The sequence below is a fragment of the Equus przewalskii genome, chromosome X (assembly GCF_037783145.1).
Source record: "Equus przewalskii isolate Varuska chromosome X, EquPr2, whole genome shotgun sequence".
Classification (NCBI taxonomy): Eukaryota; Metazoa; Chordata; class Mammalia; order Perissodactyla; family Equidae; genus Equus; species Equus przewalskii.
In genome coordinates, this window is record NC_091863.1 from 13,371,803 (window position 1) to 13,389,288 (window position 17,486).

At 43.6% G+C, this 17,486-nt stretch overlaps 1 protein-coding gene across 4 annotated transcripts in view; it reads left to right on the plus strand.

Annotated features, from left to right (window-relative positions):
• The window catches only part of NHS (NHS actin remodeling regulator), a 334,142-nt gene that overhangs the window by 228,073 nt on the left and 88,583 nt on the right, over window positions 1-17,486 (plus strand). For 2 of the 4 annotated variants that reach the window (XM_070604207.1, XM_070604208.1), the window contains exon 1: window positions 9,920-10,073. The exons of the other annotated variants lie outside the window; for them this stretch is intronic. In XM_070604207.1, the coding sequence (XP_070460308.1) occupies window positions 10,040-10,073 (34 nt within the window). In that variant the 5' untranslated portion in view covers window positions 9,920-10,039. Of the gene's footprint in view, window positions 1-9,919; window positions 10,074-17,486 lie in introns of those variants that run through there. 4 annotated transcript variants of the gene reach the window in all.

Below are 17,486 nucleotides of genomic sequence, written 5' to 3' on the forward strand. Positions count from 1 at the left end.
AACTCATATTTTCGGGGCTGGCCCCATGGCCGAGTGGTTAGGCTCGCACGCTCTGCTTCGGCGGCCCGGGGTTTCACCGGTTCAGATCCTGGGCACGGACATGGCACCACTCATCGAGCCATGTTGAGGAGGCATCCCACATGCCACAGCTAGAAGGACCCACAACTAAAAATATACAACTATGTACCAGGGGGCTTTGGGGAGAAAAAGGAAAAAAAACCTCATATTTTCTTCTCAACACTTTATAATCCTTACTTGTAAAACATCAATTTGAAATGTTTTGATTTTGTTCATTTGAAGCCAGCAATGCCCATTAGAAATATAATGTGGGGCATTTATGTAATTTAAAATTTTTAGTAGCCGCTTAAAAAATTAAACAGCAGCAGGTGAAATTAATTTTAATAATGCATTTTATTTAACCCAATATTTAGAAAATATCATCTTGGCATATGAAATCAGCAAAAATATAATCATATGAAAATAAAATCATATAAAGTCAATATAAGATATTAATGACTTATTTTACATTCTTTTTTCATGTTGTCTTCAAAATTCAGTGTGTATTTTCATTTATAGCACATCTCAATTCAGATGCTAAATTTTCATCAGAAGTACTTGATCTGTATTTAGAATTCATAAAATTCCACAAAATTAGAAAAAGTAGATTCGCCTATTCAAGTTCTTCCAATAACTGAATGGAGCATCAGTATTCAAATTAATTAAAGTTAAATGAAATGAAAAATTCAGTTCCTCATTCACACATTTCAAGTGCTCAATAGCCACAAATGGCTAGTGGCTGCTGCGTTGGACCCAGCAAATCTAAACTTTATCCTCTGCTTTCCTTATCCATCCTATCCCTGAGTCCTTCAGTGCTTTGAAAGCTGATTAGGGCAAGTTAATCATCCTCATTCTTTTTCTAGAAAACTGGCCCCGCAGTGGGTTTTTTCATAGGCTGGTTAGGACATTTGACAGAGAGCTGGGAGTGGGAGAATCACTCTGCAGCCAGTCAGAAATGGCAGGTACCCTTTTGGCTCAGCTTCCAGGACTTTATCATTTAGTGTTTTCAGGTGCATAGAATAATCTCACATTGTTACTGATACAGCTATTAAATATACTGCTGCTCCCAGCCAGCCCTGGAATGGACCTCTCTCTGATTGGACATGGCAGGAACTTAAATGGGATGACACCATGAAGGACTTAGACCAGGCTACTGTGCTTATTGGGACCAAACACTGGAAAGTTTGCTAAATTCTTGGTGAACTCCTCGTCAGTGTCAGAAAGATAAGGCAGGTTTTCTTGCCTTTTGCCTTCCAGTCTTTGTTCATTGATATGCTTTCCAAAAGGTAAAGGGCAGCAACAGAATGAAACTCCAGGCCAAAAACACTCAGGGTAAAGATATAGCACTGAGGTTAGCATCTTATAACTCAAAGGCAGCAAAAGTAATTTAGCAAGTTTCAAAGGAGAGGGCCAGACAAAGTCTGTACAGCATTAAAAACTTTGTTCTGTTTGTGAATTGCATCATCTTCAAACCATTTCGAATTCAGGAGAATGAAAGCTACCCCATTTTTACACATTGAAGGATCTCTTACTTGAATTCCCCAAATAAAAAAAGACTACAATTCCAAATCTAACCATTTGGTCCCATTACTGCAAGTTTTGTAGCTGATCAAGTGTTTGATTCTTGTCATTGAGTGGGCAAATGAGAAAATGGGTTTTATCTCCTTCAAATGTTCTCCCTCCCTCAAGTTGACGGTTTAAGCTTTTCGCCAGTCCTATCATTCTATCATATCCATTCTCCTAATGTTGGACTCATTCAAGAATCCTGCATCTGAGTGCATAATGTCATTTCAAATAAATCTAAAAGGAACTGGAAAGCTTCTGGAATTTGCTTATCTGAGGTAGCCAAACTAAATAAACTTAATTCACATCCATCAGAACCTCAGTGAAGGCTAGCACCATTCTGGTGGAAATGATTTCATGCTAAATGACATGCAAAGACTGAGGTTTTCCTGGGCTCCTTATTGAATTGGATACCCTAACTTTTCTGTCTCCAGGTCCAAAGTGCAGAGTGTCAGAGAAGCCATGACCACACAATGCTGGCTAGCACAAAATGCCTTTCAATTAATACACTGAACTCTTAGAGTCAGGAATTACGTAACTAAGACAGTAATTGTGCCACCATCTTGAATACATTCGAATTTGGGGAAGCCAAGCCTTTTCTTCAGCACTCACCCTAAAGGAGACAGAGTCATCAAAAGATGGGGATAAAAAGGTTAAATCACAGTGTTAGAAATATTAGGAACCTTAAAGAATACCTAATGTTGTCTCTCTGTCCTTGAATGGTCTTGCTCTTAAGACCATTTTAATGATCTTTCCTCTTTCTGGGTAAAATGTAGTTTTACTTTACTAGAATCCTCAAGAAATCTTAAGTGAAGTGTTAGCTAGTTCTAGAACTATAGAAAACCCAATAGTTTCTTCTCCCCTTCCATGCCCAAATTCTCTTCCACCTGCTGACTGATCCCTCTAGTTCCATCATTCTAGGTTTATCCTTTTAGCATTAGACCTGTAATTGCTATTAAAATGCAAATACGGTAGGAAAGGCTGACACTTAAACCATTATCAGGTGTTTTCACTTTGGTGCTAGTATGGGTCAAAGTAAGGTGTGGTTCCTTTTATATCAGGAAGGCGAGGGAGTTGGAGAGGGGAAGAGGGAGTGCCAGCCTGGAGGGCGAAAAGCCCCCAAATGGGAACTTGGGGGCCCTACTTCTGGCTCAACAGATTCTGGCTCCTTCTTCCAAAACATCTGCATTTGTATGAATTCATCTTTGGACTCCCTGTGATGATTCAGGTAAGTGGCAATTGTTCTTGCCAAAACCGGAGCCCTTGCCAAGTGGAAAGTTCTGGTACTGAGGGGCAGTTCAGGCCTAGGGTGAGGGTTCTCAGCCTTGCTAGAGGGGTATGTTAGTGCCTTTCCCATCCCAGTTTGTAGAAATAGCAGTGGGGAGCCACCTAGGGTGGAAAGGTTAAGGTCTTGTTTTCAATTTTACTATGAATAGGAACCTCTTATCCAGGATCAAGGGAGAGCATTGCATAAGAGGGTATATGTAGCCATCCATGCATGCACATGCATGCACACACCCGTGGACTTACACTCACACACACACATGCATCTCCATCTGCACATGAAGGTTCCTCCTGAAACACTCAGCAAAGCAAGTGACAGGTGTTTCCTGTGGGTAGCTGGGATTTCAATCCTCATCTTGACTCACTGTTGACTTGTGATTGGGATGTGAGTAATGGAAGATGGTGAGTCTGTGCTTTCTGAGGCAGGATAATGAGTTCCCTAACCTCTATCACTGGGGTAACTCAGCACAGTGGTTAGGAGCCCAGGCTATACCAGTTAGCATTTCCAATGCCCTGGGCAAGTTATTTATCTTCTCTTCACCTCAGTTTTCTGATCCATAAAATGGAAGTAACACTAGTATCTACCTTGTAGAATTGTTGTGAGAATTAATTGAAAAGGTACATACAAAGCATTTAAAACAATGCCTGACATATAGTAGGTGCTTAATAAAGACCTGCTGAATGAATAGAAAATTAATTTTATCATTATTTATTATATTATTACCATGAGGAAACTTCCATTACATGGTGGCTTCAGATTTAGTGGGAAGAGTGAGGAGAATCTTATTAAGAATCACAACTTCTGTTCTTATGGTAGGGCCAGATTGCCACGCAGACGCATCTGCAGATATTTCTCAGTGTATGAAGAAAAAGGAAAAACAACAACTAAATGTCTCAAAACAGAACAAATGGTGAAATCTGGGGTGAGGCGGAGAGGGGGATTGACATCTTACAATTAAATAAAGGCATTGCCACAGAGCAGCTTCTGGAAAAAGTTGAGCCAGGCCTGGATTTTTAATTTTTCTAGCTCCATGCTTTGACTGGTTGGAAGTATTGAGCTTCCTTTCAGATTTGAATGAACCACAAAAGGAAAACATATTGTTCCCTTTTTTCAGCACTCCTCACTCCTTGCTCCCTTCTTTACTTCCTTTCCTGAGTCTCTGCTCCAATATAAGAAATCAAAATGGTGGCACTTCCTTGATGAGAGCAGAGAGTGAGTAGCTGTGGGGCTTTATAGGAGGATGGAGTGCTACATAAACTCTACTTGGCTGATCTCATGATGAAAAGCAACTGACATGGAGAACTGGAGTATGCTTTATCATTGATGCTCCCCATTTCTTGACCATGTGGTAAGGACTGCTTCAAAAGACCCTGGCATTAAGCCTGCTGGGGCTGGGACAGCTGTGGGGCAAGGCAGCTCCAGCCAGGGCCTGCTGGGCCTTTAATCTTTCCACACATGTTCACATATGTACAGGAATCCAGCAGATGGGCAGCAAGCAAGCTTGGGTAGCAATCCACTGACAAGGAGCAGTATCTCTGAATAAATCTCAGTGGCCTGGGTTGCAGATTTCGCTCTAGGGGATGGGAACTTCAACAAGGAGAAAAGGCGTTCACCCAACTTTTTCCTGAAATGCCAGAGGAATAAAACAGGTCAGCAGTGAATACGAAATTAGCTTTTGGCCAGTCTCCAAAGTGATTTGACCTATTTAGGAGTCATTGAGAATAAGCCAAAGGAAGTTCAGTGGCCTGCATCTTGATTTGTCAAGGGAGAAGAGCGAGGGTAAGGACCGCCAGACAGCCGGGTTCCCTGAGTCACTTGTTATGGAGCATATGAATGAATATGGCTGGAATTCATGAGAAGGGTTCTGGGACATTGACTTTGGGCCAACTCCTGGCACAACTTAGCGTGCTAATGTTAACCCCAGCAGATATGTTGATAATCTGGTGTGCCAGCTCAGTGGCCCTGGTCACTGAAAGGACCATATCAGATTCTGAAAGCCTTCCCACAGGTTAAATGATTCTCCAAGACCCTTCTGTAAAAGGTAAACTCAGGCCAGGTCAGCAAAGGGAGTATAGACATTAGGGCTTCAGTGGAGAGCAAAACCACAAAAATACTGAGGCCAGCTCCACTACAGCCTAGCAGGTCAGAGTTGGTAGTGGATGCAGTTGATGCCCTGCCTATATCTCCTTTACCAGCTGGTGCACTCCTCCTCCAGCTACTGTGAGTGTGGGCTGCTAAAGGCTACAGCTGCCCCCTCCCCAGAGAATTGCTGTTTCCAACCCTCTTGCCTCAAGGTGAGACCAGCTCTGTGGTGCAATTTGTACTCCAGAGCTTCCTGCGGGATCAGGCTGAAGCAAATCTCCAGCTGAGGCCACATCCTTGCTTACTCCCTTCCCTTCCTGCATCCTGCTTCCTTCATGCCCCTTCTAGTGAAAGCACTAGAGGCAGCTCTAAAAACACAGATTCCCAGGCCCTACATCCAGAGATTTTGATTCAGTGGGTCTAGGGTGGGGCCTGAGATTCTGCAGTTTTCCTTAGTGGATCCTTGGGAATTTTAACTCAGCCAATCCTTTGACCAATGGGAACCACTCATTCTAATTCATTGTCTTTCCTTCCTTTCTTAGGTCTTTTAGGAAACATTTATTGATCAAGTTCAGGAACAAACCACACAATCTGTCAAAGACACTAAGAAACAGAGATTTAAATAAAAGCATCCAGTGTTCTTGGCAAATCTCTTGAAGTCCAGCATACCATGCTGACTCTCCGAACTTTTTAAGTAAATTGTATCTTTACATGTTTTTGTCTGTGTCCTGAAATGTAAAGGTCTGTCTGGTTGGGAAAAGGGAGACTCTTTTGAGGCACTGAATTGCCATGGAGCTTTCCAAAAAAGGGATATTTGACCAAACTTAGGATTTAATTAATGCTTCCCAGTCTCCATGCTCAGAAGTGTTAACCTACTTAACCCCCCTTTTACTAACAGGCCGCGATTTTCAATATTATTGGTTGTGTGGATGTTTTGGTGATGAAATTCGAAGAGAAATATTTTGCTCTATTATCAGGGACCCTGTGATAGGAAGACTTATGAATAGGTTCTCATGAAAGACGTGATCCTAAGAAATTTAAAGCAAATTGATTAAATAACTGAATGAAGATGGTTCAGCGTAATGCAGAATAAGGGAGTATTCTAGATTTTGTAATGATAATGATGATAACAGTGATAAGAATAGCAACAAAACATGATTGCTCAGATTTTTTGAGTGCTTACTATGTTTAAGGATCGGCGCTAATTACTTGGTCTGCATTATCTTATTGAATCCTCCCAACAACTCTTTGAGGTAAATATATCCGTTGGGGATTAGCAAAGGCTTCCAAAAGATGACATTTTCTTTCTTTCTTATGTAAAAGTAGTCCAGGGTTGGTATGGAGACTCAGCAGTAATGAGGGACCAAGCTTCCTTCCAGCTCCAGATTCCACCATTATTAGATTGTGGCCCACATCTTCGTGGTCCAAGATAACTACTGGAGCTCTACTCATCACATCATTGGCCCAAGCAGGAGGATAAAAGAAGGAGCATGATGCTTGTCCCCTAAAGAGACTTTCTAGAAATCCACCACAATTGCTTTTATCCCATTGGCCAGATAGCAGCCCCTAGCTACAAGGGGGGCCTGAACAGGTAGCCTCTTGGTTGTATGGCAATGGACCCTGTTTAAAAAATTGAGATTTTGTCAATTTGAAGGAGAAGGCAAACATGGAAGGTTTGGTTGGAAATTAACAACCATAGTAGGTAATATTCTTATCACCATTTTGCAGATAAGAAAAACGAGGCACTGAGAGACTGAGTGACTTAGCCATGTTCACACAACCTACAGGTGGCAGAGCCACGGTAGGACCCAGGTCTCTCTGACCTGAGCTTCCCTCTCTTGATTACTATTCCCTCCTGCCCATTTTTGCTATGTTGTACAACAGTTATGTTTCCTTAGAGATGCATTTGTTCATTTCCTGTTTTCTTCCTGGTGTGCCTTTTACCCTCTTCTTTGCGTAAATCCCAGCCATGCTTCAAAGCTCAGCTCTGATGTCCCAGAAAGCCCTTCCCTGCAGCCCAGCTGCTTTCTTCATCCAGCAAATGTTTATTGAGCACCTATGATGTGCCAGGCACTGTTCTAGGCACTTGGGCTTCATCAGTGATAAAAACAAAGACTCCTGCTAGCTTAATAGGTATGTGATCTTGGTCATGTTCCTTAAGCTTTCTGAGCCTCAATTTCCTCATCTGTAAAATGGGAATAATAAAACTTACTGCACAGGGTTATTATAAGGACTAAATCAGATACTATATGGCAAGTGCAGTCACTGGCGCATCATTAAATTTTGAAAATTGGTACCTATCATTATTATTACATTGTTGTTGTTGTTGTTGTTATGAACTTGTCTATCTTCTCCAATAGGCTATAAATTTCTCATGGGCAGGAATAGTACCCAAGGCATTCTGGTATCACCCAAACATCTAACCAAAGTGGGGGCTTAGTAAATGTTTGGTGAGTGGATAAAAAGGGTCTCAGCGTAGAGAGGACTTCCTGCTTTCTTTCGCTGCTAGATTTAGGAAACAGTGAGAAAGAGACTAAGCCCCACAGGAACTTTTTTTTGCCTAATTTAAGCTGTGAGCTGTGGTGGGTGGTGTGCTAAAGAAAAACAAGACTGAATAATAATCTACTCCTCATACTCTCCTGGAAGGCTGCAGAAAGAAAATATATTCTTTTCCTTTTAGGGTTTCTTGTTTTCACCTTCTCTGATAGACTGAGTGTGCCAGTAAGTCCCGCTGACCTCTTTTTTGTGTTTTTACTGTCTCCTAATTCTCTTCTCCATACTTCTCTATTCTTCGCCTTAGTCTCTGCCCTCTATGAGAATAGTGTTGCTGGCCTAGTATCCACAGAAGAAACTTCTGGAAGTCAAGAGGCATTGTGCATCTGGGGTCCAGAGCTGTTGCATTCTAGTCCCAGAGACAGCATCCCACAAAGATCTAACCCGTGGTTGCATCAAAACTGCGTGTCAGGTTTTCTGACCACCGAACTCTCTCCATTTTGTCTTCTCAGCACAGCCTTCCCCTTGGCCCTTCTGCAAAGGTGAAAGGCAAGTTCACAGGATGCGAGACCTTCTTTCTTCCCTGACATCTGGTTTGATTCTGGGCAGCTAAATAGTGGCTTTGCCATGAACAACAAAAGCTAATTCACTGTGGTTTTTAAACACCAAGTGCAAATATTTTTCCTTTTCAGCTTGGGGTCACTGGAAGGGAAAAAACAGGGCTGAGAAGGAGATTAACCTTTTAAAAACTATTATGACTTCCCATAGAAAATAAAACAATGGCATCATTTCCTTCCATTCGTGAGAGTCTTTTTCTGAGTGATTGTTGTTTGAGGCAAGAATGGGTATCTGAAGATTTTTAAATACTGTTTTAGCTTGGTTTTCTACTCAAAAGCCCACCATGATTGCTTTTAAGAGCCCACACAGATCCCAAGGAAGCCCAGAGCCATCCTCTTTGCTTTCTCTCTCCTCTGTCTTCATCCCTGGTTGACTTTCCCTCCACCTTCTCTCTAGCCCTTTGGTTTCTTCCCTCCAGTAAGGCCCTGACACTCTGCTAATGAGAGGGAAATGCAGGCAGAAGCACTGCAATTCGCAGTATTTTAAGCAATGGCTGTGCCATCCGCTGATCCCACTAACAGATGCCTGGAAGGTTGAAGATTCTGTGTGGGTCACTTCTCTGAGGTCCCAGCCAAACGTTCTGTTGATTTGGGCTGTCTTAATGCCTCCCAGAATCTCGGAACCATTCCGTTCCTCTTCAGAAATGAAGTCACCCATTCTGGCTCTTGCTCCACACGATTAAGGAACAGATGCATCCAATGCAGAGAGCTGACACCGTCAGCAGAAACCTGGCAACTATCTGAGGAGAAAGCAAGTCCATCTACCTCACTATTAGTTATTTCAGTGTTCTCTCGGGACTGCAAAACAAAATCTGTTCTCTGACTTTCCATTAGTTTCTCTTCTTTCCTTCTCTCCATCCTTCCAGCTTTTGCACTTGGATTCAATCGTTGGGTTCATGTGGGAGGTGAAGCGTGTGCCATGATGACATAAAGGCTATTAACGCTCAAGCTATGGAAGTCCCTACAATCTCCCTTTCTTGCCAAGAGGATGACTTGAACAGGCTCCAGGATGGTTGATGTTTATGAAGGGGCTTGAGGATCCTTGCCATGTACTATTACTGTTGTTATTGGCATTGCAGGAGTCTAACATGTTGATACAGGTGGTGTGTGGTTGCTGGTGGGAGGGGATCAGAAATTGATTTGCAACCTGCAAAGAGCCAACTCTAATTGTATCCCGCCCCCATCCTTTCAGTGTGTTTGCAAATATTTGCAGACCTGTTGAACAGCTTACCCTCACACTAGCCTAAAATTTCACAGCCAAGTAAACCAGCCCCAGCCTGGTGACAAGAATGGGTGGCAACGTGGGGCAGCTGTGGGGTGATGGAATGGGACGTATTCCTTGTCACAACTGGACAGTTGGCATAGGGGCTGGGCTGCTGTGGCTCCCTAGGTTTTAGTATTTGTCCAGCTTCCTGTCTCTGGCAGTGTGCTAAGGGTTTCCATAGCCACGTGGCACTTGGCAGAGCTTCTCAAACTGATGCGACCTGAGAGTCTGCATTTCTAACAAGCTCCCAGGTGATGCCATGCTACTGACCACCTGGCCTATTGCACTTGAAGCAGTGAGGCTGTAAAAAGTACCACTGCATTCTAAAGTCCTCCAGGGCTGGAAAAAGAAAGTGCTAAGCCCCTCCTCTGGAGACAGGGTGTGTCAGAGGCTGCCCTGGAGTCCTGATTTGCCATTCAAGTGAACCCTGGAGGGATTAGCAGCTGGCCCAGCACTTGGGTGAGACCATCTCCCCCTCCAGGGGGGAGTCCTGGAGGCAGCGCAGATGTTGTGTGAAAATCTGCCACCGTCCTTGCCGAAGGTTGCCCTCTCTCGCCCTCCCACCCCCCTGCTCTGCCTGCCGACTTAAGCAGATCAGCTTTCGGCTCTCTGGGACTCCGAGAGGGCTTTGGATAAAAGAAAAGGCCCGTCCTTAAGAAGCAGAGCTGGAATCCAAGCATGCCTCTCGCCTGCTGCATGCCCAAGAATGCAGGTATTTGGGGGTTGCAGCATTTCCCGGCAGGACAAAGAAGGAGGTGGGTTGGGGGAGGCCAGGCCTAATGGAGAGGGGCTTGCACTGCAGCCGCTTCCTATTCTGGGACAAATGAGAAGTATATTTTCTGAAGAACGTGAGCCCTTTCACAGGAACAGACATGAGGAAGAGAGGCCGTGTCTGACCCTCAGGGCTGACCTTGATATTTGTGGGCAGCGGCTTCTAAGCTTTGAGGACTTTGACTTTTCCATTTTGGCTGGAAAAGTTTTCAACTTTGTGCTCCTTCTGAGGTGCTGGACCACTTGAGACAGAGAAGGCAAGCCTTTCTCCCTCCTCCTCTGCTCTGATATTTGCATGTCTTCCAAGAGGGCCCAGAGGGTAGTCCAGGTGGGGGTTTCAGGGCAGGAGTCTCGGGCTCTAGTCTGGGGATACTGGAGAGAGGCCACTGTAGGCTCAGGCCTGCATCCTGCACTGGCTGGCACTGGGCCTGCTTGTCCCTTTCTTCTCCTTTGGCACCCCGCCCCCTCCTGTCTTCCTGGAATTCCTCAGTATCCCACCCTCATCCAGAGATTATACAGAAAGATTTATGTATCTCCCTATGGCCCCAAAACAGCCCTGAACTGGGAGTCCCCAGACCCAAGTTTCCAATTTCTAGTTTCTGTTTAAGGCCATTTAAGATTTCAGGGGGCCTGTCATGACTTCTTTAGTCCTCTAAACCCTCCTTCACAATATTTCTTTATCAGGAAAAGTTAGCCACACGACTGAGCCCTGTTTGAAAAGTGTTGAACTATTTGCAATATTCGTCCTGCATTAGGGTTAGTCCTTCCGTTTTAACTCAGGCTCCTGATGTCAGGGACAGTGCCTTTCTTATATTTCTCCTATAGACTCTACGCCTCTCCCCCAGTCATGCTGAGCAAGCAGAGGGTAGGCAGTGTGATTGTTGAAGCCTCCGCTCTCCTTGCCTCAGCTAAACCACCTTATCGCGCATTTGCCTCCACTGTCTCTGTGGAAACTGATGTATAGCGTGGCCATGCTCCAAGGGCCATGCATTGGCCTAGCCATTACCAATGCGGTTGTATGCAGCCCTCTTCGATTCAAGCGTTGTTCGGCCCTGCCATCTGAGAACAAACACTCCCTCCTCTGAGTTGCTTTTCCAGGTGTGGTGATGGGAAGGCACTGGTTTGTGCCTGCTTTGTTAAGTAAGATCCCTTAGGAGGGGAAGGGAACATGCCTGTGAACCAGGAAGCTTCTGGTGGGTGCCACTGAACTTCTGTTAGTTTCTTCAGGGTATTGCAGTCTCTGAATTTGGGGGTGGAGAAGTTGTTCAAAGCCAAATCCCTAATATCATATATGCTTTTATGATGAATAACCATTATTTGATGTGCAGGCCACACTTCAGACCAATTAAATTAGAATCTCTGGGGATGGACTCAGACATCAGTGCATTATTTTAAAAGCTCCCTGGGTAGATTCCAATGTGTAGCCAGGGTTAAGAATCACTGACTTAGGTAAGAAGTAAGGACTCCACTCCCACTCTAACCCCCAATTTCTCTCAGGGAACTGAGTGAGACAATTAAGGACCTAAGTTCACATATTTTCATAAGGATCAGTGGATTCAGGGAAGAGTGTCCAACTGCCAGGTAGTATTCATCAGGCCTGAAGGACTAAGTAATGGAAGAGAGTACCAAAAAAAGGCCCTTACGGGTGCCTGCCAGAAGTTTCCAGCCTAAGCTCAAGGAGAACAATGGGGAGAAGGCCTTTAGAACAGCTTGACCCAGTTTACCTTGGAGAGTTGGAGATCCAAGCCTGGGGGTGGCTGGCTGGCCAGGGAGGGATGGGGAAGTTTGCAGGGCTGCATGGCAGAGGGCTCAAACTTCTCGGAGCTGCTGGTACTTTATGAGTTTGGCATCTTCTGGCATTAGTGTCAGCAAGGTCATGGCACCCCCGCCAACTCTGGACAGCTCCCAAGTGGGGAGACCAAGCACTTAATCAAAGATGCCTCCAAGTAGGGCTTGGCAGATATTGCATTCAGCACAATAAAAGCTGGGGGAAAAATGACTGCTTTTTGCCTCAACACAAATTTTATTACACCAGGTTTCATTATAAAAATGTTACAGTTTTGGGTGTGTGTTTATTACATAAACAATGTAGTTACTCTGATCTTCACCATCTTTCAAACCGGAGTCTCAAAGGGAGTTTATTTACTAGATTTAAAGCCATGGAACAATTGTTTCATAAGATTGCCTTATAAGCATAGGAATAATTCAGGGAAAAATAAAACTCTGTGCTTTCTTTCCTCCTCAGCTCCTGCCGAATCTCCCCAATCTGGAGGCAGGCACAGCCACATGCTGACAATGTTAGATCTTGCAGCTGATAGACTATATCTGGGTAGACTTAAAAGGGATAGTGTGGTCTTCAGGAAAAGTGGGGCATGGGACTCAAGCTGCAGGCTCCTGTTGCATCCAGCCTGCAAGGGTGTCTTGGGCAGGTGTGACAACCACTTAAGCAGATCAGGCAAGTTCTCAGGGCCCAGACCCTTACACCAACCAGGGGCCCAACAGCTTCTGTCATTACTTATGCCCAGATCTCTGGGCATTTATATTTCTCAGAAGCAAAGCTTTCGTATCAGTATGAATGTCAGCTCAGGTCACTAGTTCATTCCTGGGAACTCCACAGAGGGAGCAAGGTGTAGGCTGCCACCATCTTATGGCAAAGTCTGTTTTGTCCATTTTATTGATGTTTTCCTTTTTTTTTTGAGGAAGATTAGCCCTGAGCTAACCACTGCCAATCCTCCTCTTTTTTGCTGAGGAAGACTGATCCTGAGCTAACATCCGTGCCCATCTTCCTCTACTTTTTTTTATATGTGGGATGCCTGCCACAGCACGTTGCTTCCCAAGCAGTTCCATGTCCACACCTGGGATCTGACCTGGCGAACCCCGGGCCACCAAGAAGTGGAATGTGCGGACTTAACCGCTGTGCCACTGGGCTGGCCCCCTGTTTTCCACTTGTAATTAATTGATCTTATTTTATATTCATTAACTTGAGATTTTAAACTTTTTTTTCTATTTCTTAAATTGAATGCTTAGTTTAAAAAATAAATATGAGAATTGAGAGCTATAAATTTACCTCAGAGTACAGCTTTGGTAATTTCAATTGCTTTTACTAGGTGGGCTTATTGTTATGGGTTTAATCCTCTAGATGGTTAAGTTTTGGAGAGGCACCATGGTGTGGGGAAAATGGGCTTTGGTGTCTGCCAGATCTGGGTTTGAATCCTTACTCTGCCATTTATCAGTTGTGTGACTTTGGGCAAGTTACAAGATTGTAACTTCTTATTTCTAAAATGGAGATGATAATATCTGCCTTGTGTATTCTTTAAATGAGAATGAAATGAAAGAATGCAAGCAAAGGACTTAGCATAGTGCGCCTAGTACCTGTTCAATCTATAGTAGCTATGGATAATAATCATATTTAAAATAATATGCCTTTGGCACAGGCAAAAGCTTTGTGGCTGGGAAGCTGCTCTCCATTTTCATGTCTTAGGTAGAGGGCCAGGACAGTGGATGTCCTTTCTGGATCAACCCACTTATCCTAATGTCCTCCAGAGGCACTGGCAGATGGGACATGAAAATACCAACAGTGTACCTAGAGGAGGGCATGAAGCCAAATGTTACACTGGGTTGAGCATGCCGAGGTGAGCCAGGAAAAAACTCAGCACAACATAAAAACTCACCATTGAGAAATTCCTCTGAAGTTTCTTAGTCTCTGTCTCTTGTGGAATGTTCCTCGATAGAATATTTGAGCTGCTCTGTCCTAGACCTGGCCTCTTTCCCAGCTACCCAACTGGGTCACTTCCCACTCTGTAGGGCCTTGACTGCTCATCATGGCCAGGGCCACAAAGGAAGCTAGCATTTGGGGAGCTAAACTTTATGGAGCAGCATCTCTTTGCTAGGCACTGGGCTTGGCTCTGGGCATCACACATGGCTAAGACACAGTTCTGCCCCTGAGGACTTCCAAGTCAGGAGCACCATGAGCCCCCGAAAGGCTGGGAATAGTACCCTAGGGCCCATCCACAGGAGGGAGGGACCAACTCTCTCTTGTAGGGTGGCATGGGAAACCAAGGGAGGTCAATGGAGGAGGGGACTTTTGAACTGATTCTTTTAGGGTAAATAGGTTAAGGTGTATCGAGTTTTTGGGTGGATTTTTGTTTGTGTGTTTGTTTTTGGTTTTGCCTTATTTTGTTTCATTACTTAGAAGACGACAGAATGAGCTCAGCCTGATGACCTTCAAAACTAAAAAAAAAAAAAAAGTACCTGGTCTCTAAAACCAAGGGAAACATCTTTTATAGAGCAAATATTTTGCAGAAAATTAAAGCCTATTTGCTTTAATTTGGGTTGATTCTTGCCTTCTCTAAGTCTGGGGGGAGGAGTTGGGAGGTGGAAGAGATGGTAAGATTAGGAAGGGATAAGGCTGCAGGAAGCTATAAGCAACTGTAATCTGCTGTCCATACTCTCTCTCTCCTGCATAGCCCTGCTGTATGTACACTGAGGTGGAAGTTACCTGTCTGTGTTCAAGGCAGCATTTTCTAGTCTCCTCTGAAGCCCATCTGTGCTTCTGAACACTCTGTTGGGTGCCACGGCTCCCTCCCTCCTGCGTGCCCCTTTTTGGGTCAGCAGGAATACTGAGAAACTCCACCCTCCGGAGGGATGCCTTGCATGTGGCTATAACTCTTTGACCTTGAGTGTGGTGACAACCACTAGCTCCCAAAATGGCAGAAAGGAGATGGAGAAAGCAATTAATCTCAGCCATATCTTCTCACAACTGAAACACAGGAGTGGTTCTTCAGCATTCAGAGGCCAAATGTCTAACTCTAACAAGGGGAAAGAGGCAAATGTTTCCTCAGCTTTGAAGAACTGAGGCCTCCCAGGAATGTTATCTTTGCTCCTTTCTTGCCCCCACCCTACAACGGAGCACAGAGGAAGTTTTGATTTATTCTTTAAGATAGAGTAAATCACTCTTCTCTCACCACCTTGTCTTTGTGTTATGCTTGCCATGGATGGCATTTGGCCATTAACAACTAGGATTCCTCTTCCATCTCAGTTTTTATCCCTGGAAACCTTCACCAGCAAGTTAGAGCTGGATGATTAATTTTGAAATAAGGATGTGCTTGAGAACAGGCCAGGGGCACACATCAACAACCACAGAGCCCTTGGCTTAAACGGAAGATAAATTACGCATCCCAACTAATACAGGCCTGTAGCTCCTGCTCTGAAAGCCAGGCGTGATGACAGGGGCCACGGGTTTCTAGTACTTTCCACACCTACCTTGGAAAGCAAGCAAAATGGCTGCCTGGGAGAATTAAGATAATTGTGTATTGAGTGCTTTTCCTTGGGAAGAAGTTGATTTGTACATTCTCTTGATTAGGTTTTTATTTTTCCCCTTCTGCCCCTCTCCTCTAGGCATTTACTTACTTCATTTCTTTATTTTTTTTACACAAAAGACATCATGGGTAAGAAGAGGAGATTTTATTCTGAAGAACAATGATCACATTAACAAGGTGACAGCAGATAAGCTAAAAGTCACTCCATTTTCTGCTGGGGAAAAATGTTCTTTGTCGCCAAATCGCATTCTGCTTCTCTTTGTCTACTTTCCTTTTATAGGAGGGTGGCAGGCCCGGCCACTGATGGACTCAAAATAAATAACTGGGAGATAAGATACACCCTTGATTCATATAAGAAGGGAAGCTTTTGAGTTCAAAGATAAAAAAATGACTTCCTTTCCTGTTCCACAACATTCTTGTGGCTGGAGCTCTCTGTAGGACAGTAACATTTCTCTGCCCTTGGTCCAAAGTATCAAGCAGAAAATAACTATGAAATCTGAAACTTGGTAAATGGCAAAAATCCAATTCATTGCACTTTAATAGACATCTAGGCCTGGATCAGATTCTGTAGGTACAGAATCTCCCTACATCCTACCTTACATTTGGGGCAAAACTGAGGACTCACCCTACCTTTAAAGTATTGCAGCCACATCCAGAGACCCAACCCATCAGTGAAAGAACAGCCAAACCAAACTGGTGTGTGATTACATATGTTAGTGTATCTATTAAAAAAAAACAGGCCTCAGAGATGATCAAAGAAAAAGTGAATGGGGGATGGAAGAGGTGAAGAGAGAAAAGTAAGGAAGCTTCCTAAGGGAACCGAGATTTGAGCTAGGCTTTGATGGATTGGTAGGAATTCTTTATCCAGGAGAAACATTCTGGGGTTATACCTCTCTAGGCTTTACTTTCTTCTGCAAAATCTCATAGGCTTGTGAAGATTGAATGATGTACTGAAAATAAAGCATGTAGCAAACTGCTTGGCACATGATAAGGACTGAATAAATGTTTGTTGTTGTTGTTATTACTATTATTATTAGGAGACAGTGTTGGAAGCATGTGAGCAAAACCTTCAGGGTCTTTCACAGGGAAATGATGCTATCAGTTACAGGTAATTAAAACTCTTTTCCCTCTAATCTTACCCCATTTTTTCTGAGGCTGACTCTCATCTTTCATATCATGGCATACTTTGGTTAATGTCAGTTCATCTCTGGCAAAATGAAAGCAAATTCAACCAAGATCAAAAGATGTTTTTAATTTGACTCCATTTCCTAATATAACATCTTATACACTGGTTTATAACTTCAATAGTGGATGGATATTTGAGTGAAGGTGTAAATATAAAACCAATAGCTTATGCTAGCATTTCTCTTGGCCTTTTGTTTTCAACAGCTTATTTTAGCAACTTCAAAAAATAGCCACTCAGGGCCAGCCCAGTGGTGCAGTGGTTAAGTTTGCACGTTCCACTTCAGCAGCCCGGGGTTCACCGGTTTGGATCCTGGGTGCAGACCTATGCACCGCTTACCAATCCATGCTGTGGCAGGCATCCCACATATAAAGTAGAAGAAGATGGGCACGGATGTTAGCTCAGGGCCAATCTTCCTCAAAAAAAAAAGAAAAAAGAAAAAAAATTCACTCAGGGTATGTTTTTCTTCTAATCTGTGGTTTCATTCAGGTCATAAAGGAAAGGTATTTCTAGAAAGAAGCAATGAAACTTATTTCTTCTAAAGTTTGGTAGTTAAGATAGAAGGCTAAGTAATTTTACATCATACATGATCGATATAATGTGTTTAAGGGGGGCTTGTCCATTGATATTGGGGGCTGAGAAGATTTTGGGGGATTGGGGAAAACCAGGATGTTAATATTAAATGTCATTTAATGACCCCTTATTATGTGCTTCACCAGGACTATGCTAATTGCTCTGTCATAGTTGATTCTCATCACAACCCTCTGATGCAGGCACAATTATTATGCTTGTTCCACAGATGAGGAAAATGAGGTTTAGAGTATTTACATAACTTGCCCAAGATTATAGCTTG